Here is a 23,680-nt window from a genome sequence, read left to right on the forward strand (position 1 = left end):
TTAGACGTCTTTTCCAACCTTAACAATTCTGTGCTTCTCTGATGGAGAATATCACCTGTATGCACATTTCAAGTAAACCACAGCCTGATTTAACTGACATTCTCTTATATTACCCAAATCTAGTTCTTTTTGCAGGTGTTTTGTCCTCCTACCTGCAAGGACACTGTGGTGAGCAGGTAAAGCAATAGAAACAGAGCCACTCTTAGCAAGGATAAATGCACAGGGAGCAGGATTACTAGCCTTGGCACATGCAGTGTCCTGGGAAGAGGAGAAATGAATTAACATCTCTATGGACTTCCAATTTGTTTCTGGAGTTTGTCAGGCAGCGGGAATTTTATGGAAAGAATGGGGATTCTTCACATCAGTAGGACAGAGTATCCATCCCTTGGAGAAGAAATATTCACTTTGTTAGAATTAGTACAGTTACCTGTGGTCCTGCATGGTCAGGCAGGAAAGCTTCCTTAACAAAAATAAGCCACTGTGTGTCCTCTGTGACCTCTTGGTGGATGCTTTTGCAAACAACCACTGGAGGCAGTGAACGTCACAAAATGCATGTTTATAAGAGCTTTCCTTTTCAAGATAAGTACAGGCCAGCTTGGTGAAAGCAGAAGTGCTTCAGTGAAATTTGAGTGCAAAAGCTCCAAATTTTTCATTTAGTGAGGGAAAAGAGGCAGCATTTTTTATGATAATACCAGGGAACAGTGAGTACCTCTCCCCAGTAAATGACCAGTAGAGGGGTGTAGGAGTACTGAGGTTGCAGGGGCTGTCAGACTGCCCTGTTGGAGCTCATTTTCTTTGTTGCTGTCAGTCCTTGTTGCTATCAGAATGTAACACAGACATATTTACCATGACTCAGTATAGCAGAAATCCCTGCAGAGTTCCACACCTCAAGAACAGTTGCCACTTGTTCTGTTTAAATATAGGAGTAAGTAAATCCAGATTTATAATTTGTCTACATAAAAGTGATTTTCAGGGATCACACTGTGATCAGTTCTGGACAAAACCATGGGGTAGCTGCTGTGGAATTTGGCTGAAATGTTCAGAGCAGCATCTGATCACTGTGGATTGATCCTGTCCTGTGGATATCTGCAGAGATCAGTGTGGGACTCTCTGCTGCCCTGTACTGGCACTGGACACTCAGCACTGATGTAAATCTGGGTGATGCAGGGATTGGTTAAGTAACAGATCAAAAGAGGATCATCAGGGACAGCCAAGCTGCTTAAAAATTGTGTGCTCTTGTGCTGCAAGTACATTCAGACTCTAGAACATGCATGTTGATCCCTGTGGGAAGGGTGGTGGGATTTTAGAAAGCACTGTTTGGAGAAGGGCTGGAGCTGCAGGGTGCAAGGTGAACCTTTGAGTACCTTCTGTCTTTGAGTGCTGCAGGGAGGGAGAGCAGAGGGTGGAAGGGGGGAATCACTTCTGGCACATGCTGTGGAAAGGACAGGGGGCATGCTACATCATCTCTCACTGTGTAAAATGGATCTTGGAGCTGGAGAGGGATAGAAAGAGAAGAGTGCCTTATCAGAGATGAAAGAACTGCCCAGGTGGGCAGAGCTGACCAGCAGGCATTCATTCTTCCCCTGGAAAAAAGACCAGGTACTGCCTGAGAGAGGAGCATGAAGAGCTAATGAGTGAATTAGTTTTTGATAAGAAGTGTGTTTCTACAGCGAGAACATCTGCCAGGTAGAATTATAACCTTTCCATATCCTCCAATTAAGACTAAATATCCTTATGTAAGTTTTAGTCTTTAAAAGATAATTTTTCATGCAGGTAACTGTCATGAATAAATTAGTGCTGAAGGAAAGTTGGAGTAGATGTGCTGTCCTTGTCTCACATGGTCAAGCCTCATTTTTCTCCATGGCTGGTCCAGCAGCAGTCACAATCAGCACTGGTTAGTGGTGGTTGTTAGCTAAGCTCACTCAGCCTCTTTGCAAGCTTTCCTTCAGTACATCTGATGGAGTGGCTGTTCCCCTTTTTCTGGTGAGAACTCAGTCTCCCCCTCCCTGCCAGAGAGGTGTCTTTTTGTCTTTAGCCATGCTCTCTGTAATTCACCCCTAACCTTGCCTAAGTATTTCTGGGGAGGAAAAAAACCTGCCTCAGGTAATGAGGTTTCTCCCTTCTTACAAGCAGAGGCTCAGAGGGGAAGGATGGACAGGGACCCCTTGTTGTAGTGCTGGAGTGCACAGAGTGCAAGAGCTTAGGGTGTGTGCTCTGGGTTTTGGCTGAAATAATGCAGCCATCTGGCCAAGGAGTGTGCAGAACTCCCCTGCACACCCAGCTTCCTGACTTCTGGTCTCTACCACGAGGGACCAGAACATGAAGGGCAGAGCAGCAGGGTTGCAGTCACAGTCCAGGAAACCTTCTGCACAAGCTAGAATTATTTTAGAAGGGAGGACAGGGGTATGGTAGGAAGTGAGTGCTTGCTAAGCCCTAAACCTGTTCTGTAGTTTGGCTCTGTCCTTCCCTTTTTACTGTCATTCCATCTCTGGGATTGTTCTACATGGCTGCTGTACATCACCATAGCAAGAGCAGGTTTTTTCCTTTAAAAATAAATAAAGCAGGTATTCAGAGAGCACAGTGTGTCAGACAGAAAGGTATTTGGTAGCAGCCAAATCTGTTCTCCAGGGAGGGTGGCCTGACTCAGGTCCAGCACGCTGATATCCACAGAAATCCTGGGAACCAGAGTCTGCAGCAATGGAGCCGTGGAGCACAGAGGGTAACTTGCAAAACACCAACGTGCTCTTACTGCTGGTAAAGCCTGGCAATGTCTGCCTTTGCTCCCTGACACAGAGCTCCTTACAATAGTGTCTGTGGGAGTCCTGCTGCAGGCTCCTAGGCAGGAGATCAGAGTGGCTGGCTGTTCCTTTGAGCAGTGAAAGTAGCTCTTCTCACTTAGCCTCAGGATCCTTCCTAGCTTTTTCCTGGAAGTGCCACTTACCATGCTGAGTCCCCAGGATTTGAGCTTGTCAGGGTGGCTGAAGCTGTATGAAACCTCCTGTGGAGCTGCTTCCCAAGTCAGCTCTGTGTGGTACCGTGCAAGAGGAGAGCTGAGTTGTGATGTCTGCATGGGAACATTTGCCTTAACTAAGTCCAGGATAAGGGTGGATTTAAGTGCTTTGGTTTATAAATAAACAGTGCTGTGGCCAAGGTAGATTTAAACAGAGCTGGCAACAGCCCTGCTTGGGAAGGGATCTCTTTACCACATGGCCTGCTGTTGGACTTCCTGTTGCATGCTAATCCCTTAAGCCTGCTTTAGCTCTGTTAATTTTCCTTCTTTCCTTTTTTCCCCGACGGGCTGTCTCGGTGGCGCGTGAATGCCGGCGTTCCTAGGCCAGGCCTGTGCCTGCGACTGGGCCAAGCATCCAGGCTGCCTTCTGAGCACTGGGTGCCATGTGGCAGGGCCCCAGGGATGGTGGTGCCTGAATGTGTCCCATTCTCTCTGTCTTACAGGCTCTGCAGTCTGCGCCTGAAGAAGCTCACAGTGCTGAAAGAGCTGGACAAAGAGCTGAGCTCTGTGCTTATCGCTGTGAAGATTCAGGTAGGCTCCTCTGCTTGCTGCTGCCTGATGGCAGCGAGCTGAGCCCATCCTTGTGCCCTCTGTGAAGTGCTGGTCTGCATGTCCCTTGCCTAGTGCCACCAACCCTTCTGTCTCAGTTAGCATGCTCAGGGAGATTTTGGCTCTCAGGCAGGTGGGAATGATGCCCCAGGGACAGCAGCAAGACACCTGGTGCTGCCTTGTATCAGGAATGAATTTGGTTAGACACTGGGGCAGAATCTGTCCTGCCTCCCTGCCTGCCTCTGCCAAGACCCTCCTCTCAAATTGCTGGTTGGAGTTTGTCATCCCACTGTTCCCTACCTTTTAAGAGAGGGTCAGTGCTGGATGGTTTCCAGCAGTGCCTTCCATCCAGATCACTCCCTTGGAAGTGAAGGGTGGGAAGGGAATGGTGCAAGGGATCAGCATCTCTGTGCATAATGTTCTGCTGATATTTGTACCCTGTCTGATCTCTAATATCCCTTCCTTTTCCCTGTGCATCCCTGCTAGGCCTGGTGCTTCTACTGTGAACCAGGCAGAAGGGAGGGGAGAGGATCTTTGTCACCAAGGGGACAGGAATTTACCACCATGCTGATATGTGCGATCCCTCCACCCTCTCTGCTGCTTGTAGTGGGGAGATGTGTTCCTGGGGATGCAGGCACATCCTTTACACCTGCTAAAGGACAGCATGGAAACAAAAAGCATCTTGAGCATGCTGTCCTGGTCACAGCTTCCCTGACCCAGCTAGGGTGCTGGTGTCCTTCCTTCGTTCTTGTCAGCTGGCACGACAGCAGCTGATCCCGCTGAAAGCACCGTGGGTCGGCAGCTCAGCAGCTTTGTGCTCCCACAGAGCTCTTTGTGCTGCACACATTAGGATCTAAATCCTGGATTAATGCTGGAAGCTGCAGTATTAGTGGAGCTCTGGGAGCTGGGGTTGCCTTCATGGCAGACCTGATTCACTCTCACGGAAGAAACTGAAAGCAAAATGTGTGAGGCCTGGGGCAGGGAGCGAGGACAGGACAGTAGGAGAGGCTGTGGTCCACACAGTGTTGGTCAGTGTCCCACTTTGTGGCATTTCCATCACTGTACGTGTGGTGTCATTCAGGAGGGCTGGAACCCCTGAGACCTGTGCCCTTTTGGAGCAGGCTTTAGCAAGGAACCAACCTGAGCAGCAGAGAGCTGCCTGGCTGGGCCTTGGATATGTGTAAGCAATCCAGGCTGGGCCACAGCTGCCAGCAGCACAGGGCTAAGGGGCTGGCAGCCAGCTGGGAGCTGTGGGTCCTGCTTCACTGGGAGGGCTGGAGTGATCCCTGACTTCTCTCCTGCACAGTCAGCCCAAGCTGAATGTGCTTCTCTGCATTGGGCAACCTTGTGCAGCCCACTTGTGCTGGGGCTGGCATGTGCTGAGTGTGTCAGCCCTCACAGGCTGCAAATGTGGGACTGAGGAGGAGACTGCACAGTGTGGGACTCCAGCTCTCTCAGACCATCCCCATCCCTGACACAGGCCAATCTGGCACCTTGATGGCAAAAGAAATTAATAGGCCTTAGCAGTCTGAAGCCACAAAGCCTTCTTGCTGCAGGGCTTCTTTTCCTGTTATGGAGTGGAGGCTGCATCCAGGATTGAATTTAAACATGGGCACCTCCTCTCTGCATGGCCCTGTAGCTGTGGCTTCCTGCAAAGCTGAAGAGAACAAGGAGAATGCTTTTACCCACATTGCCCCATGGCTCAGCATTCCTTGTGGGAGTGGGTTGAGCTTGTGTGCCTCCCCAGGCTGCTTTCCACCTGCCTGGCCAGCTGCCCTGGCAGGGTTTGGGACTGCTGGAAGGCAGATGGAGGCTGTGGGCAGCTCCAGCACAGCGTGCCTACAGAGTGGCCTCAGATGGATCCATCCCTCCTGCTCCTCTCCTAGGTAACAGATGAGTCACTCTAGTAAGAAACTGTTTGAAGGCTTTCTAGGGAGCACTCCATCTTTTGGATGGAAACAGCTGATGCATAGAATTTATAAAGGACCTGCAAATTCCCAAGGGGGAAGCTGGGGACTAAAGGAAGGGGAGGCTGTATTTCTCTCACTTCAGTAGTTGTTCTGTTAGGGTCAGGAAGTTGCTGCTCTGAAGGGCAGATTGTATGGAAATAAAGCTCTGACTCTGCCTGAATGGAGCTGCCACCCAGGCAACAGCTCCAGTGCTGGAGACAGCCTGCTTTAAAAATGTGCATGACCCAAAGGACAGTGTAAAGCCTGTCCAAAACTCCTCATCTTCTCACAGTTCCCTTCTTGTCTTAAAAGACAGCTCCAAGGGTGCCATGTGCTGCTACCTGCTCCTTCATCTGGAAATGCCACAGGAATATATAATATTCCATGGATTTTTGAGTGAGATAAAGCCTGAACTACTGTGAAAAGGGGATTTGCTCTCACTCACTTGAGTGTTTTTTTTAAACATTTGTCCCTTGTTATTTGTTGTAACAGACTGGAGCCATCATAGAGCATTTCCTTCTGTGTTTGCTCAGTGTGGCACTAAGAGATTTGGATGTGCTGGCTCAGCTCCATACAGCTGCAGATACCTGCCTTGGTATTGCAACTGATTATGGCATGGAGGGAAACACAGTGTTCCCTGTCAGCAGAGAGACTGAGGCTCACAAACACCCTGTCTTGGGCCATGAATAGAGGAAACAGTCAAAGAAAAAGAAGAAAACAAACCCCAGCACTTCCAGACCTTTCAGCTCCTGTGGCAGGTGCTGTGGATGCAGATCTTCCTGCATCTGCCTGCAGGATATAGCTGGTGACTCAGGTTCAAGCCTTGGAATTGTTGTAGAGAGATGATATTGGCAGTCACTACGTAGGAGACAAGAGTGTGTGCTATGAACTAGACCAGGCTAAAAAGGTTGTTTTCCTCTGCCAGGCCTGCCTGCTGCCTGAAGAAACTTGGGCTTTTTTAGTCTTTCTTACTATGCAGTTTTCTGTTTACATCTCAGTCATGCTTTGTTTCTTATCTCTTTGTAACCACTTGTAGTATTTTTTCACTCCTGCCTGAGCAATCCTAGCTGAACGCTAAATTTGTTTATTAATGGATTGTTCTCTCCCAAAATGTGCATTCAACTTGAATTCTGGTGTTTTGCTGTCTGCCTAGTCCAGTACCTGTATTAGTTCTCTCTTTTTCCAGATGTGGTATGCTGCTCTAGCCTCAACCCTCTTATAAACCATACCAACCAGGACAGATTTACACCTGAAATTTGGGGTTGTACCTTGCAAACCAGACCTGTGTATTGTAGTGAAAGCTCCTGTGTGTTTTCAGTTCTTAGACAGGAAAAACCTATGACCATCTCTTGTCTCTATTGCTTTTCCCTTCCTTGACACTCTGTCATCCATGATTTTCACTGTAACTGTCTGATATTAAGTTTTTTCTGTAGTATTCATAGGGATATTCAACTATTCTGCAGAGAAATTGGTTTTACCTGACATCACTCAAGTTACAGAACAGCTGAGCTACATGAAGTGTTCAGTGCTATGTCCAGTTGAGGTTTGAATTTCTCAAAGGATGGAGAATCCTCAGTATTTCTCTGTCCTTGCACTGTGATAATGAAGCAGCCTTTGTCCCAGTCCTTGCAATTCCACCTGGGTGTGCACTGGCATTTCACTGAGGGATTGGATTCACCTGGGATTGAGGCTGGGTATGTAATTCCTTAGTGGTAAATGACAGTGAGGCACAGGACAGCAATGTTTATGAAGCAAACCATCATTTCCTGAACACATCACTCAGGATATCCTCACCTTTTCTTTGCCATAAGTCCTTCCCCACAAATAGCATCTTCAGGAAGAGTAATTGCACTTCTACTTGTGTTTTGATGAAAGAATAAATCTTTGGTGGGTAATTTCTCTGCAACAAAGAGCAAATGATAGATGTGCTGAAGTAAATGGTCACTGCCATTGTGGCTGCCTATCATCTGTTATCAGAGGAGAGTTCAGGAAGGGTCAGTGTGTTCTTGGCCAGGAAGGCTCACAGATGGTGAAGGGGATGAGCTCCGCCTCCTCTTTTCCGTTTTAGGAAGACCTTTTGCAGGAAAGCCTTGCTCCTGGCACAGGCTCTGGGAACAGCATTGCAGGCAGCTTTTGGGAGGATCTGTGGGTTGTGCCACCCTGCAGCCAAGAGGACCTGGTGCATGCAGACAGCAATTTTCTGCCCCTGAGTCATTCAGTGTCTCTGTCAGAAACCAAGACATAGAGATATTAGAGATAGGGCAGAGTAAAGGAAAGAGTTGGAGTGGGAACGTGGTTAGAGGGCCTCTGTTCCTGCCCTTCTGGTAAAAACCATTTCTATATGTAGAGAGATAAAGACTGTTGCCTGAGGAAAAGACTAGGATAGAGTTTTCTGATCACAAGCTGAGCAAGCAGGGGGACCCCTGTTCTCCTGGACATCCTGACTTGGTCCCAGCAGAGCCATCCTGCTGCTGTGCTTAGACAGGAATCTGCACTGGGCCTGTCTGCTTGGGGGAGAGATGTCTCCAGGACCTGGCCAGGGACTGTATTGGGACCCTTTTCTTTGCCCTGCCTGGCTCCCTCTGGGCCCAGGATTGTCCCTCCACAGCCTGGTGTGACTGTGTTCACAGGGGTCCCAGGATGAGGGAAGAGAATCTGACTCCATGTTTCAGAAGGCTGATTTATTATTTTATGATATATATTATATTAAAACTATACTAAAAGAATAGAAGAAAGGATTTCATCTGAAGGCCAGCTAAGAATAGAATAATAAGGAATGATAACAAAGGCTTCTCTCTCAGAGAGTCAGAGCCAGCTGACTGTGATTGGCCATTAATTAGAAACATCCAACATGGGCCAATCACAGATGCACCTGCTGCATTCCACAGCAGCAGATAATCAATGTTTACATTTTGTTCCTGAGGCCTCTCAGCTTCTCAGGAGGAAAAATCCTAAGGAAAGGATTTTTCACAAAAGATGCCTGTGACACATGGGAGTGTCCCTTCAGGTGCAGAGAGCCAGATTAGGCAGGGCAGCCTTGTGAAGAGCAGCTGCTCCCTGGCAGGTGGGCAAGGAGAAGGGGCAAATGGCAGCTCAGGGGATGCTGCAGGCTTTTGCAGAGTGCTGATAGGCATGTGAAAGGTGGCTCTGCAGGGTGGAACAGAACAGAGTCCAGACATTCTCTCTTTCCTTGTGGACTGTGATCACCATTGTCTTGTGTGTGTGATGCAGTGGAATCTAGTTGAGCTCAGTGTGTGTCTTTCTATCTCATTCCAGGGTTCAAAGCGAGTCCTGAGGTCAAATGAATACATCCTCCCACCTGGGGGCCTGATGGAGACCGAGCTGGAGCTGACCTTCTCTCTGCAGGTACCTGCTCCCCTGGGCTCCCTTACCTGGAATTTTTCAGCAAGCACAACCTTGGGGCTAAGTGTGAAAGGCACAGCCTCTGTGGAGGAGCCCACTGTGGTTGGCCAGCTGCTCCATTGCTCCAGGGATTGTTTAGATGGGCATTGGGGTTTGCAGGATGATGGGTAGGTGCAGGTGGCCTTTGAGGGACACCTCAAAGCTCAGCAGGTCAGATCCTGCTGTACACCAGCATTGAAGAAGAGTTTTCTACCTGTGTGTCGTGCTGAGCTTTGCCCTCATGCTGCCATTTTCTGTGTGCTTCCCTTGCCCAGTACCCACATTTCCTCAAGAGGGATGGCAACAAGCTGCAGATCATGCTGCAGCGGAGGAAGAGGTACAAGAACCGCACCATCCTGGGCTACAAGACCCTGGCAGTGGGAATCATCAACATGGCTGAGGTACAGCGTGCTGGGAGCAGGGGGGAGTCCCACACAGCCTCCTGTGCCAGCTCTGGGCAGGGTCTCATTGCTGTGAGAGTTCTGCCTTGTTGGCTGGCTGTAATACAGAGAGGATGGGCTGCCAGCTGCCATTGTGTCACCCTGTCATGGAGCTTGTCTGTCTATCTGTCTGTCTAGGTCATGCAGCACCCAACGGATGGTGGGCAGCTCCTGGGCCTCCACAGCAACATGAAGGACGTGAACATTCGAGTGGCTGAAATCAGCATCTACTCTCTGTCCAGCCAGCCCATCGACCATGAGGATGGGAATGTCCCCTCAGGTCCTAAAATCAAAGCTTCAGGTGTGTTTAGTGCTCAGAGCTGCAGGCAGACATTGGGGACACATTTGGGTAACAGAGTGTGTCCCCAGCACTGCCAGTGCTTTCCCTGGAGCCATGACAGGCACCATGCTGAGCTGGGGCATTTGCACTGTCTGCTTTCAGATCGCTCCCCAGACATTGATAACTACTCTGAAGAAGAGGATGACAGCTTCTCCTCAGAGCAGGAAGCCAGTGATGATGCTGTGCCGGGTCAGGTAAGGGAGGCCTGGCAAGATGCCTTATGTCCTGGTCCTTTTTCTGGGGCAAGAGTCAGGCACTGAGGTTCTTGATCATCCTGAGCCCTCTCATCCCCTTGTAAACATTTGGCATTGTTTCAGAGGGCTGAGAGCTGTAATACCTCACAGCAAAAAGAAGGTTGACAGCAGTGGTCTGCTGTCAAGTCCATTGTAAGGCAAGGGACTTTGGAGACCCATAGATTTCATCTGTCTGTTTCTGGAGCTGTCTGGTCTGCAGCAGAAAACCCCTGCTGAGCCCTCTCCATCTTGCACCATGATTTTCTCCCTTCTCCCTGTGACACCACGTCAGAGACTCCTCACTGTCTGAGAGAGAGCAGGGATTTTAGGAAGAAGTAGTTCTGAAAATGGTCAGAGGTGGCAGACCCATCCCAGCCCTGTGATGTGTCACTGCTGTTTGCTGTGCTGTACTCAAGGCCATGGAAAACCTTGTGGAAGTGTGCTGATAAAACACAGGGACAAACCCCTGGTCAGGCTTGTTGTGGTCTGAGGGTAACCAAGGTTATTGGGGCAGATCAGAGTGAAGCAACACTGGATGACCAGTGTTTATAAATATATATCCATATGGCAGGTTTATTTCAGAACAACTTGGTTGCAATGGAAAGGAGCTGTGTGGCCATTTTGGTTATTATTACCCATGGTAATAGTATAAAAGTATAAAGATACCACTTCAGAAAATACAAGAGGAAAAGAAAGAGAGGTAAAGACCCAATAAGAGTAGATAGTGGAGAGAGAAGACATCACCAGCTGGGGATTCAGATTTGATTATTGCTTGGTTGAAGTGATGGTCATAGTCTTGCTGGGGGATGCCTGAAACAGGGAGTTCAGTGGTTAATGTGCATTCAGGTTTAGGTGGGAATGCCCAGGTACCTCCACTGGAGTGGGGACTTTTACACTGTCTAACGTAACACTGTGGTTTATGTGCAGTCCTCAGGTGAAAGACCTCAGGAATGAGTCTGGGGGTGCTTGGGGTGGGTAGGGGGGTGGTCTTTGATAGTTTGGTGCCTTCTAAGACTTGAGAGTTCTCTCTCACTTCAGTGTAGTTGAGCCAGTTATGCCACATCAGAAGGGATGAATACCTTCAGGCCTAAGGGAGGGGGAGATGGGGGAGGAAGTTTTACACCTGAGCCAGTTGTGTAAGGGAGGATATTGGTCTGATGAAAAGCATTATCCCATCCAGCAGGGCCTCTTGTGGCCTCTTCCTTTATCTGGCTCAAAACCCTGCTAAACTGAAGTTGGTTTGTCATGGTCAATCTCTGGTGATGGGTACTCATCCTTCTGCACCTGGGCTGTTCTTAGGCAGATCAGAGGCTTCTCCACCACACATCCAAAAATTCTCCTCCTCCTCCCCTTCTGTTTGCTGGGCCTCAGCAAAGCTCACCTGCTGCTTTTGGTTAATGACAAATGGCCATTTGTTCAAGTCATTAACCTTTATCACCATTATCATTTCAGTCTCTCACAAGGGTACTCCAGATTAGCTGTCCCATCATGCTGGGTTAATACAGCAGGAGCCCGTGTCCCTGGGAGTTGTGCATATTGTTAAGGCTAATCCCTGGAAAAAATTTTTCTTTGTGATTCCTGTGCTCTCTGAGCTAACTCTGGAGAGGGGAGAGCAGGAGACCAACACATGGGTCCTGAGGAGGCTGTGTCTCCTCCTATCTTGCTGATACATTCTTCTCTGAAGAGGCCTGGGGACAGAAATGCTGGGGAAGAATGTCTGAAGGGGAACAGTGCTAAGGAGAGAGAAGGAGCTCCATAGAGAGAGGTAGCAGAAAAAGACAAGATTTTGGCAGCAGAGTGAATCAAAGCTTTTCAAAATGGAGAGCAAATGTGAGTCAGGAAAATTTTAGGAGGTGCTGCTCCATGAACACAGTTGTTCTAATGTACTGTGACTTTTTGCTTGCAGGATCTGTTTGATGAAGAGGATGACTTGAGGAAAACCAAGAAGTCCAGGAGGAAAATGAGCCGAACCACATCAATTGGCAGAGTAACATCAGCATTTACAGCATGATCAAAGGGATGGAAGGGATTCACTTTCTCCCCTCTCTGAAGGCAGTGAGGGGTGTTGGGAAGAGGAGATGCTGACACTGGTGCAGAGCAGGGGAGAGGGCCCTTGTCTCTGAGAAGGAGCAAAACTCTTGCCATTAATGAGCTAGCTTGTTGCTCAGAGCTGTATCCCAGTTCATGGCCTGTACTGTGTTCAGCCTGGTTTTGTATCAGTGGTGATCTGTGTGCAGCAGAGTTTTGACTTGCTGCTGTCACATGGTCTCCTTCCTTTCTTGAGGAAGGGGAGGGTGGGCACAAGGAAAGCTGAACTATTAGCACTCCTCTGCATGTCTGCAGAAGGGAGGAGCTGCTCTGCCAGACCCTTCCCCTCCAAACTTCTCATCCCTGTTGACTTCAGCCCTGCAGATCCCTGGCCACCTTCTTCCTGAGTTTGTTCCCCATCTTTTCTTGCTTGAAGGCAGTATTGTTTCAACCAGGTGGTCTGGGGAGAAACAGGATTTAAATGAAGCACTAATTCAGCCTGTAGCAGAGAAAGTATGAATCCTTGCATCCTCCCTCATGCCCAGACTGTGGCTTCTTGTGGAGTACAGAGGTAGTTCCAAGTCCTACAGCAAATTTAGAGAGAGAGAGAGAGAGCAATCATAGCTGACCTTGGACCTCTGGACAGCATGTTAGAGAGAATAACCATGGCCTGTATGTTAGCTTGGAATGTGGTTTGATAGTTTTGCTGATCTTTTTTTCTTCCTTTCTTTTGTTTTAGCAACCAAACTTCAAGCAGAAATTTGTGGCTTTGCTGAGGAGGTTCAGAGTGACAGAAGAGGTAAGAAACAGGAAAGCTGCCCCATCTGGCAATGTCACCTGCAGATGTGCAGGTGTCAGAGTGCAGGCTCCCACTCACTGGGAGCACAGGGTTTGTGAGCTCGGGGATATGCCAAATGTGGTGTGAGACATGGCAGAGACTGGGACATGGCTTTTCCAAAGCCTTCTGCCTCAAGAAAGCAGCTCTGGGCCTTGTGCTCAATTCAAAAAGCACCTTCCTGTTGGGGAAAGGTACCCAGGGAAGAAGAGTGCTGACTCTGCACCAGGAGCTGGCATTGCAGGGGCAATCCTGTCCAGTTAGACTGACTGCAGGCTAACATCAGCCTGTGCATGGCTTCTCTTGGCTGACAGCCCAGGCTAAGTGTGTGCACAGCCAGTGAAGGTCCTCCCAGGTGCCCTAACTGCCAGCAAGTGTGATGGGTGTCTGAGACTCCTCTGGATGTCATGGCACCCTCCTATGGCCCCATGACAATGTCACTGGATGTGCCTCCCTGGGGTGGGAACAGTGCCATGGTGTGCCTCTCGGCTGACAGGCAGCTTGTGCATGGAACTCCATGTCTCCTCACTGCTCTCTGGGCTTGGTCCCACAGGTCCTGGACTCTGACCCTGTAGACCAGACCCAGGAGGTGGAAGAAGACCTGGGCTTGCTCTATGACAGCCTGGAAGAGTGCAACAACAGTGACAGCGGCCCAGAGATGGAGGACAATGAGAGTGTGCACAGCACACCCAAGCCCACCCTGAGGTAAGGGTGGCAGGGAGTCCCTGGCCAGCAGCACAGCCTGTGGGACCTGGAGAAATGGTCTCCAACACCTTTCTGCTGCTTGGGTTAATGCAGGCATTGTCTTGTCTCCACTCCCATTGCCATCTGCTATTGGCACTTCTGGCTCCTCAATTAAAACTGTCCATTAAATCTGATTTCCTTCACATTTAGTCTCATTTTTCTGCCAGCCCAGCATCTGACACTGATCTGCTGGTAGAGCCCTATTTGATCTAAGCCCCAGCTGCTCCCAGCTCTGATATCTTTCTGCCAACAATCCTGGTGTTCTCTGGGCTCTCCACACTGAAGCATGCCTGTCTTTTGAGCCCTTTGTGACTGCTTGGGCCAGTCCCTGTGGATGTGCATGCTGTGTTCCCACCCTGTGTGGAGATGTGATTGGCAACCAGCAGTGCTGCTCCTCACCCCATTCCCAGGCACTGGGGACTTGCTCTGCCAAGAACTGATGACTTAGCACAGGGTTCTCCAGGATCCTGCAGGGAAACCAGGCTTTGCTCCATGTCATCTGTGCTCACCTGGCCTCTCTGCTCATGGCTCTTGTGCTGTCTTTTTGTGAAAAGTTGTCTTTTGTTGTCTTTCTACTTGGCTGCATCATAGTGCACTAGTAGTCAAGCCAAGCTTACTTGGCATTGTTGTTTCTATGGTTTTATATATGACTATAGGATCATAGAATGGCCTGGGTTGGAAGGGACCTGAAAGATCATCTAGTGCCAACCCCCCTGCCATGTAAAGAAAAAACAAAAAACAAACAACCAAAAATAAACCAAAAAAATCCCCTGCCATATATATATAATATATATATATATAGATTAAAAATATTATTTGGTTGGTATCCCCACTGAAGTACTTGGCAGGAATAGCAGGCAGGGTTTGTCACAGGCAACCTGAAATGAAATCTGCTGGATTTTGGAACCCATAGGCCACTTGGGAAGAAACAGGAACATGATAGAAGTTATGTTTTCCACAAACCCACAAATTATTGTGAGGGAGACAGCAGGCACATGGGCAAGCTGCTTAAGTGATCTGCTTGGACTCCAAAAGGAGTTTCACATGGTCTCTTATCAAAGGAGACAAAGGTGCTGTGGGAGAAAAAGGAAGGTCTTTCTGTGGTCAGATAGTGGTTTATGTATATAGACTGTGTGAAACTGTAAGAAAAGTCTATTGAGAGTATTTAAATGTAAAGACAGACCTCCACCCTGGTTCTGCAAGTGCCTACTTGCAAACATTGATCACTGGAACAGCTTTCCAGAGTGAGTGCTGGTTTGTGCTGGTGCCCATAACATTACAGTCTTCCTGGAGTGTTTGGTGCTATTCCTGAAAGGACATCCTAAAGTGTCCCATCCTTAAGTGTCCCTGGCTTGGTTTGGTCTCTGGTGCCTCAGTTTCTGGCAGTGCTGAATGTGTATCCCTTGAATTCACAGGGGAATACTTCACAAAATTCTGGGAGTGTATTTTTTCTAAGGAGATGTGGAAGCTGCCTGCCAAAAGGTGTTTCATGTAGACTTCATGGTTCCCAAGTGCTGTGTAGCCTTCTCAGGGGGTAAATCACAGCCCAGCCTGTAAATTTGAGATGATCCTCACGTTGGATTTCTTGTTATGGAGAGCCTTGCTGGGCACTGTAGACATCTGTGTGAAGCAAGGAGGGCACTGATGGTGTGCAGCCCTCAGCAGTGGGAAGGGGCTGGTGCCCTGGGTTGGGCCAGTGGTGCTGAGAGCTGATCCTTTTGATCAGCCAGGGGTCACACAGCTCCAGTTTGCTCCTGCTCCAGTTTGGAGCTGGAACTGAGGCTCTTACAGGACCTCAAGTCAGACCTGCTGGTTGAAGGTTAAAGGTGAATAAGCAAATGTCTTCATAGATGACTGGGAAAATGGATGAGACAAGGGGGGCTAAATTATTTTAGAACAGAAAGAGGCTGTGCAGAGGGATTTCACCTAAATCTCAATCATGCCTGTAGGAGGAGAGCTTTAAACTGCAGAGCAGGAAATTGCAAAAGGGCTCTGTGCTTAATGTGGTGTCCTTGAGGGGTGAAAGTTTCTGAATTGCAAGTGAGAGAGGGCACAAACAAACACAGCTTTCATGGGGAAGGGGGAGACAGCCTGATTTAAATGGAGTGTTGAAAGCCAGAGGAAGTATAATATAATCCAGACACATCCAGTGTCTAAGAAAAAGGAAGGAATAAAGATACCTCTTTGTGATGGCAGTGGCACGAGGGGTATGTCACATTCTGGTGGGGTCACTTGGGACAGGATAGAGAAGTATGGAAGAGATGCTGATTGAGGGGTGATCTATCAGAAAACCTACATGTTTTTCTGGTTTGACTCTTGTAATCTCTATGGGTTGAATTTCTGGCTGGGAAAGGCAAGTGTAGAGTAATGACTGCACAGGAGTGGTGACAATGCCTGAGATTTTGTAGCAGAGGATGGAGGGGAAGAGACAGGAAATATGTTGGTAAAAGGAGATGTAATTTATACCAGTGTGTGGCCTGGAGAAAATGTCCCACCAGGGCACTATTGTGACTCTAAACCTGAAGCAACCTGGTCACAGAGCCAGTGAGGGGAAAATCAAGCCTTGACTTTTCCCAAGCAGTGTGTAAACACTGCTGCTGAAGAGCTGCTCTGTGCAGGAGCCATCATTTATTTACAGAGGTGGAATGTCCTTTCAGGAGCACTAAAACCTGACACACACTGTTGTGCCTGGCACAACATACGTATAAATGAGGAAGCTAAAGGAAAATAAAAGGAGCAGGCGGGATGTTCAGAGGAGATATCCTGCAGGAAACTGCAGGTAAATCCTGATGAGAAAAGTAGAAAACAATGGAAAGATACTCTGATAGAGTACTAACAGAAGAACTTCTCTATATCTTATGCCTTAGTGGCCATCCCTGGAAACCTGCAGCCTCATGGCCCTATCTGCACACCGTGCACATCAGGAGAAACATTTCCTGGGAGTTAATGAGCACATACACAAAGCTTAGAGGGAATCTAGCTCTGATCTCCTGCAGCCAAGTCACACATTGCAGGTGGATTCTGGTTGCTGTAAAGGTCCTGGGAAAACTGGCAAGTGAGATCCCAGTGATAGACTCCACTTGTTTCCTAAAGAGTGGTCTTGGAGCAGCCCACAGACTGTGAAAGGGGTCCTTGACAAAGAAATAATGTGTGGAAAAAGAGTAAGCAAAAGTGGAAGCTTGCACTGTAGTGGTGTAGACTGTCCTGGCTTCCCCAGGAATGTTCCTGTGTGAACTATGGTGACTTGAAAACAGGACTAGGAGCTGCATTATGCAACTCTACCAAAATGTCAGCTCAGAGACCAAAAACTTGGCAAATTTAAGTACTGTGCTGCCTGAGGTGTGATTCTGTGTGCAGTACTGAGATCTTCAGAGCCTTGGGAAAGGGAAGGAGAATGCTGCAGTTGGAAGTGTGCAGCAGCAGCAGGCAGAGACAAGGAGCAATCCCTGGAAAAGGGGAAGCAGAAGGGAAGGCAGCAGAAGTCTGTGGAAGCTCTGATGGTGCAGAGGAAGCAGAGAGGTTTAGGGGCACTCTGAAATTGTGATGTTAACAGAGACTGCATACCAGTGGGCTGGGGTATAGTGGCAGCTCCTCACCTGCCCTTCAGGGGTAGGGGATCACCTGAGGCAGAAGGCACCAGGAGCCCCTGCCCTGAGCTCCCAAGGTCCCAGGGGCACCACTGACAGCTCTGCTCCTCAGCTGTGCATCACCCACACACGTGGCTGTCAGGCCCTGTGTCCCACTGAGGACCTCTCCACAGAGCTCTGTGCTTGGGACAGGCCGGTGGGGGTGTGCTGGGGTCATGGTGACTTTGTTCCTCTCTTATTCCTGCCTTTTTCTCTCCCGTCTGTCTGTCTGTCCGTCCGTTCGTCTGTCTGTTTCTCTGCAGGCGTTTCTTTGAGGGAGTCTCTCATTCTGGTTCCCAGACTGAGATCGGCAGTCTGCACAGCCAGAAAGGGCAGGATCAAGAGTCGGGCAGCCCTGTGAGTTACACCTCCACCTCCACCACCACCTCCTGCCCCTGTCCCTCCCCAGCCAGCCCAGCACCCCCACAGCACTCTGAGACCACAGCTCCTGGCAGCTCCTGCCTGGGGCTGCTCCTTTCCTTCTTTCCTCCTCTTCTTCCCAGCACAGGCAGGCAGGTAGCGATGGGGGACATCCTCTGGGGCCGCTCCCAGAGATGCCCTGGGACTCCCCTGTGGGAGCTTGTGTTCTGTGAGGCCAGGCACGGGTCACTCACTGGCAGCTGCCCTGCACAGGGTGCTCCATCCTGCTCTGACCCCATTCCCTGTCCCCCAGGACGAGGCAGACCAGCGGAAGCCAGGAGCACAGCGATCGCAGGAGGAGCAAGGAACGGAGGTCCCTGCAGTGGTGAGTCCAGGCTGTGGGATGCGGAGCTCTTTCAAAGCCCAGCTTGTTTTCTGGAGTACCAGGGGTGCCCCCCAGGCTGGGAGCAGGGCTGGGAAGATGAGTAGATTGTGCTGAAGAGCAGCAAGAGTTCAAGGAGTGTTAGCGTTTGCAGGACATGCAGCCCAGCCCTCCCAAGACCCTGCAGCCTTGGCTCTCGGGGAGGGCCACTAGGCTTCTCTTGATGATGGGCACCCATAGTGCAGGGTTTCTCTTTGTTGGAGCTAGGAGAGCAGTGTGTGTGAAGTGACTGTGTGTGGCCCTCAGGAGCTGACATCAGACGAGTCCTGTTCCCGGCTGACCCCCACAGAGGCTGCCATGAGGGAGGGCAGCATGGACAGACTGCCCCAGCTGGGCTCTGGGAGCAAAACTGAGCTCCCCAGTGCTGTGTCCCCCAGGTAAGGCAGCTGTGTGCCCCCTCCCTGGCCTGAGCAAGCTCACACTGGCTCCCTGAGCTCAGATGGGGTTGGTGGAGATGAGATTTTCCTCAACAGTTTTGCTTCTCCTTCACAGCAAGGCAGAGAGCAAGCAGCTGTGGCGTCCCCGCAGCACCTCCGTGAAGGACAGGCAGAGCTCCAAGGTACAAGGTGGCCGTGCCAGCAGCCTGGACAGTGAGAGCTCTCCAGACTCATGGCATAACACCCAGGTGAGCCCACTTGGAGGTTTCTCACCCAAGAGCTGCCAGGCCTTCAGCCCAGGGTGGTGTCCAGGGTGGCTGAGTGGGGTTGGTTAACCTTTGTGGTGCTGCTGTCCCAGGTGCCTCGGAAGTCTGTTTACGATCAGCTGAACCAGATCCTGGTCTCAGACGAGCAGCTCCCTGAGAGCATCGTGCTGGTCAATGTTGCTGAGTGGCAGGGGCAGGTGAGTGGGTGTGATGGCAGCTGTAAGCAGGGTGGATTCTCCCAGTCATAGCAAGGCATCCTAGGGAAACTGACACAAGCTGTGCCCTCCTCTCCCCCAGTGTGGCCCTTCCTTCAGGGAGACAGTGCATTTACAGGGTGCTGAGTCACATACACAAGAGTCAGGTGTGTCTTCTCCATCACACAGCATCTCTGGATCCTCACAACATGATCAGTCCCAGAAAGGCTGGCTAGCAGACTGTGCCTTAGGCCTTCACTGTTTGCTCCTGGCTCCCATGGGTCAGAGCTTTGTTGGATTCCCTGGCAAAGAGCTCCCTTCCTCTGTGGGCATGAGGCCCTGGGAAGCAGCAGAGGTATTTCCCACTCAGAGATGGAACAGTATCACCTGCCACTCCCAGGGAGCATGAGCTCCATCATCAGAGCAGGGTGGGCTGTGAGGACAGGCCCAGTCCCTGACAGACAAATACTTGCCTCCCCCATAGCTGGAGCTCTAAAGCCAAAGGTGAGCAAGAGAATGTGCATGTGTGCAAACATGCAGTTAGATAAAACACCTGTGAGACCCCTTCAGGATCCTGCAGCTACATCTGGCATCCAGAAAGGGTGCTGGAAATTTTTGAGACAGAAGAAAGGTCTTAGTGAAAGGTGGTGAAGTCTTGACTCAGGCCATGCATTCTTGGCTTGTTCCACTTGTCCTGGATAGGGAAAAAAGGATCAGTGTCCACTCCCAAAACCAGCCCCCTTATCCATCTTGACTGCTTATTTTGCCACTGCATGCAGACACCTGAAGAGACAGAAGGATTTTGAAGTGCCACAGTGGGAGAGAGCAAGAGGAGGGAATGAGTAGAGGCAGAATGAGCCTAGAGCAGGGCCCTGCTGTGGTATGCAGAACTTAAATCATAGGGTCCCTGGACCAAACTGCTTATTTCAAGGAGCACAGCCTGGTTCTTGGGACAATTTTGCCCTTGCCATGGCAAGAGTGGTGGCTGCTGTGCTCAAAGGTGAGGGCAAGGGGCTGTCTGGCCCCTAGAGCAGACAGGCCCCTGGGAGGAGCAGGGATGCTCAGGATGCTGCTGTCAGTCACCTGGTAGTTTCAGCCTCCCTGCATGGCACAGGTGGGGACAGGCATCCCAGCTGTAACCTGGGGGCACAGGGCTCAGGGCAGGCATGGACTGGTGCTGGCCAGCACAGCCACGTTCCAGGGTGCCTTAACCTGAGCTCTCTTCTTGGCAGTACGTGAGTGAGCAGCTCCAGGCACACAAGCAGTTGGTTGTATCCACGTGCTCCGTGGCAGACATCCAGGCAGCCTTCAACACCACTGTCTCCCGCATCCAGCGATTGTGAGTACGGCTTGGGCTCAGCCTGGTGGCACTGGATGGCTTCAGAGAGGGGCTGGGCATGGCCCTGGCTCCCCAGGGCTCGTGGACAGGTGTACACCCTGGGGAGAGTGGGGGGTCCCAGTACTGCTTTTGCCCATGGCAGTGCACACCAAGCTGGATGTTCTCAGCAATGGGTTTTTGTCAGCTGGCCTGGCAAATTGTGTCCCCTGGCCCACCTGCTGAGCCACTGCACATCCCTCAGGGTCTCCTTTTCCTCTCCCTTTGGCAGCTGTAACTGTAACTCCCATATGCCTCCCCCGGTGAAGGTGGTGGTGGCAGGGGACCAGAGCTACCTGAGTGTTGTCCTCCGTTTCTTTGTGGAGCAGCTGGCCAGCAAGACATCCGACTGGCTCAACTACCTTCGCTTCCTGCTCGTGCCACTGGGTGAGAGCCACGAGGAGCCCAGCCCCAGGGCTGTCCTCTCCCTGCTCCCCAGACTCCCCTGCCTGCAGCCAACGCTGCCCTTCTCCCCTGCAGGCTCTCACCCTCTGGCCAAGTACCTGGCCTCGGTGGATAACAAATACAGCACTCTCTTCCTGGACACGGCGTGGCGGGAGCTGTTCAGCAGGGCTGAGCCTCCCACTGCAGGTGAGGAGCGGGGCAGGCTGGCACCAGCAGTGTCCTGAGGGACAGCCCAGCTGCCATGGAGGTCCTCATGGCTCTTTGTGCCCACAGACACTGTGGACATAGCAGGCCGTGTTGCCCAGTTCATCGCTGGAGCCAGCCTCTCTCACCAGCTGCCCATCTCCGAGGCCATGCTGACCTACAAGCAGAAGAGGTGAGTGTGGCCCCAGGGTGCCTGTCCTCCCTCATGCAGCCCAGTCTGGGATGTGCCCAGGACAGGAATGAGGGACAAGGGACAAGTGAGTGAGGCCCTGTGTTGCAGTGAGAAGCAGCGTGGTGCTGAGGGGAGCTGGGGTCCCTCAGCACCATTCCCTGCCACCTCCCGGTGTGCTTGGCCCCTCCAGTAGCTGTGACTGTGACAGCCCCAGTGGTGGGCACCAGCTGCCAGGGCTGGGATGGGCTGGGTGGGGCTGCAAGCTGGTACTGTGCTATCCGGGGGTTGATGCTCGTGTTCCAGCTGCACTCTCACCTCTCCCTTCTCTTGGTTTCTGGCACCCAAGGAAGAGAAGTCTCTATTTTGATTTTTATATCAGGTATTGGCTTGTGCTTGCTGTGCCGCTGCCTGGCCCCTCCCTGCCTTTCCCCATGTGCGTCCATCCGTCCCTCTTGCTGTGCAGAGGAGCCGTGACCCCACAGAGGGGCAGGGCTGCCCTCCCGCATGCAAGCCCTTTCCCAGCACTGGAGGGGACAACTCCTTGCCTCCTTGTGTAGTGTGCCCTGTGCTGCCATGTGGGGGACAGGGGGCCTCATGGGAGGGAGGGCAGAGGAGATGGTCCTAGTGGCTGTGAGCCAGCAGTGAGCCCTGCACTGCAGGGCTGCCTGGGCACAAGGTCAGCAGTCACACAGCAGTCGGTGCTCAGCACACCCAGACCCTGACCAGACTCTCTTCCTTCTGCAGCCCCGACGAGGACTCCTGCCAGAAGTTTGTCCCCTTTGTGGGGGTGAGTGAGTTGAGGGGCTGGCAGGGGCTGAGGGGAGAGGTGCAGTGCACAGTCCTGCTGATGCTGGGTATTCTCTGGTTTCTCCTTGCAGGTGGTGAAGGTGGGCCTTGTGGAGCAGTCTTTCAGTGCCTCCGGTGAGTCCCTGGCAATGCCCAGCTCTCTTTTCTGCAGGCGGGAGGCTCTTGGTGTCTCCCAAACCCTCAAACCCACACTTTTCCTCCCTAGTGGACTCGGATGATGCCACAGTCTGCACCCCCTCCCTGCTGAGCTCAACACCAACCTCCAGTATATCTGTTCCCTATGGCAAGGAGACCATCTGCACCCCACCTCCCTCTCCGTCCGTCTGCAGCAGCCTCTCGGGAACTGGGTAAGGAAACCAGGCCCCCTCAGCCTGCGGCAGGGGAGCAGGGGCACCACCTGGGTGCTCCATGTGCTGCCCCTGTTGCCCAGGTCTCCGAGCCCTGGTGTGGAGGTGATGGGCCTGCAGGTGGATTATTGGACAACCCAAGGGCCGGAGAGGAAGAAGGAGGGTGACAAGCGGGAGACAGGTATCAAGAACACCCTCAAGAGCAACTTCCGCTCGCTCCAGGTCAGCCGCATCCCCAGCACCGGGGAGCTGGTGCCCCCCAGCACCATGGCCATGACCGTGGTCACCAAGGAGAAAAACAAGAAAGGTAACCAAGCCCACTCCGGCTGCTCTCTGCCTGGGGGGCCACAGTGCTTTGTGGAGAGGATGGGGGAGCCTGCAGCAGGGCAGGGCTGAGATGTGGCCCAGCAGGGGTCAGTCAGTGCACTGGGGCAGGGGCTCCCACTTAGGGCCAGGTGGGGACATCCTAACATTTCTCCTGTGTGGCCTTGGTCCCCAGTGATGTTCCTGAGCAAGAAACCAAAAGAAAAAGACTTGGAACCCAAAAGCCAAGTCATCGAAGGGATCACACGCCTCATCTGCACAGCCAAGCACCAGAACACCATGTTGCGAGGTGAGGGCAGGTAGCAGCCCCTTGGGGCTGTACTGGGGCAGCACAGGCTGCTGTGGTAGGGCTGTGCCTCACTGCAGCCTCTCCTCTCAGTCTCCATAGATGGGGTGGAGTGGAACGATGTGAAGTTTTTCCAGCTGGCAGCACAGTGGCCAACACACGTCAAGTACCTCCCTGTGGGCATCTTCGGCTACTCGAAGAGTGTGTGAGACATTGGGGCGTCCCTGGAACGGAGCTGCAGTGGGTTGCAGGAGACAGGGAGATGGACATGCTCTTGTCCCCATCTCCTGCAGACCAGTCCCTGCCTGCTCAGTGGGGGGGGATACTGCACCTGCACCCTGTGGGCCAAGACCCGTGAAGGTGAGGCCAGTGAGACCGGGTCCATGCACCCTCCAACACCAGCCAGGACACCATGCCATCTGCCTCCCATGTCCCCCAGCAGCAGCCTGGGACAAGGATTGGCACCATCCAGCCAGCAGGGCCCCAGGATGGGCTCTGGGCCCCACTCTCCACAGATGCACCTGCCAGGCCAGCCCTGTAGCCAGCCAGGGTCCCAGCTGGGCTGGTACCCAGGCAGGTTCCCCAGTGCTGCAGCCAGCCAGACTGCTCTGTGCAGGGGCAGGTGCTGAGCAGGGCCCACCACCCCTGTACCACCCTTGCCAGCCCCACTGCCAGCCTTGCACTGCTGTGCTGGCCCTGCCCTCTGCAGCACAGCCTCAGCAGCTTTTCCAGTCCCACTGCAGCCCTGCTGCTGAGGCTGTCCTCTTCATCTCCCCATCCCTTCCCAACCAGCCCTACCCCAGGGTGCTGCCAGCTGGAGGTGTGGGGTGAGGGCACCTGAGTTTTTTTTTTACAAGATTCTATTTTTTTTAAATTTATTGTATGGTTACTTTTCGGGATTAATTTTAATAAATTAATGCTGTTACCATTATGGCAGGGTATGTGTGTGTGTGTGCCCTCCTGTC

General features: G+C 51.5%; 1 protein-coding gene across 3 annotated transcripts in view; it reads left to right on the top strand.

The window, feature by feature from the left end:
• LOC102072350 (phosphofurin acidic cluster sorting protein 1) overlaps positions 1-23,646 on the top strand; it is a 54,838-nt gene extending 31,192 nt beyond the window's left edge. For 2 of the 3 annotated variants that reach the window (XM_074536781.1, XM_014266920.3), the window contains exons 2-25: positions 3,454-3,541; positions 8,785-8,874; positions 9,186-9,311; positions 9,489-9,651; positions 9,793-9,884; positions 11,830-11,910; positions 12,691-12,750; positions 13,340-13,491; positions 17,420-17,513; positions 17,830-17,901; positions 18,205-18,335; positions 18,451-18,583; positions 18,694-18,798; positions 20,028-20,134; positions 20,403-20,557; positions 20,651-20,761; positions 20,849-20,951; positions 21,298-21,330; positions 21,696-21,738; positions 21,830-21,872; positions 21,964-22,105; positions 22,189-22,412; positions 22,605-22,718; positions 22,809-23,646. In XM_074536781.1, coding sequence (XP_074392882.1) covers positions 3,454-3,541; positions 8,785-8,874; positions 9,186-9,311; positions 9,489-9,651; positions 9,793-9,884; positions 11,830-11,910; positions 12,691-12,750; positions 13,340-13,491; positions 17,420-17,513; positions 17,830-17,901; positions 18,205-18,335; positions 18,451-18,583; positions 18,694-18,798; positions 20,028-20,134; positions 20,403-20,557; positions 20,651-20,761; positions 20,849-20,951; positions 21,298-21,330; positions 21,696-21,738; positions 21,830-21,872; positions 21,964-22,105; positions 22,189-22,412; positions 22,605-22,718; positions 22,809-22,924 — 2,578 coding nt within the window. In that variant the 3' untranslated portion in view covers positions 22,925-23,646. The remainder of the gene's footprint in view (positions 1-3,453; positions 3,542-8,784; positions 8,875-9,185; positions 9,312-9,488; positions 9,652-9,792; positions 9,885-11,829; positions 11,911-12,690; positions 12,751-13,339; positions 13,492-17,419; positions 17,514-17,829; positions 17,902-18,204; positions 18,336-18,450; positions 18,584-18,693; positions 18,799-20,027; positions 20,135-20,402; positions 20,558-20,650; positions 20,762-20,848; positions 20,952-21,297; positions 21,331-21,695; positions 21,739-21,829; positions 21,873-21,963; positions 22,106-22,188; positions 22,413-22,604; positions 22,719-22,808) is intronic. The other variant, XM_074536782.1, reaches the window with a different exon arrangement.
• Positions 23,647-23,680: the final 34 nt, after the last annotated feature.

Source organism: Zonotrichia albicollis, chromosome 3 (assembly GCF_047830755.1).
Source record: "Zonotrichia albicollis isolate bZonAlb1 chromosome 3, bZonAlb1.hap1, whole genome shotgun sequence".
In the NCBI taxonomy this organism is placed as follows: Eukaryota; Metazoa; Chordata; class Aves; order Passeriformes; family Passerellidae; genus Zonotrichia; species Zonotrichia albicollis.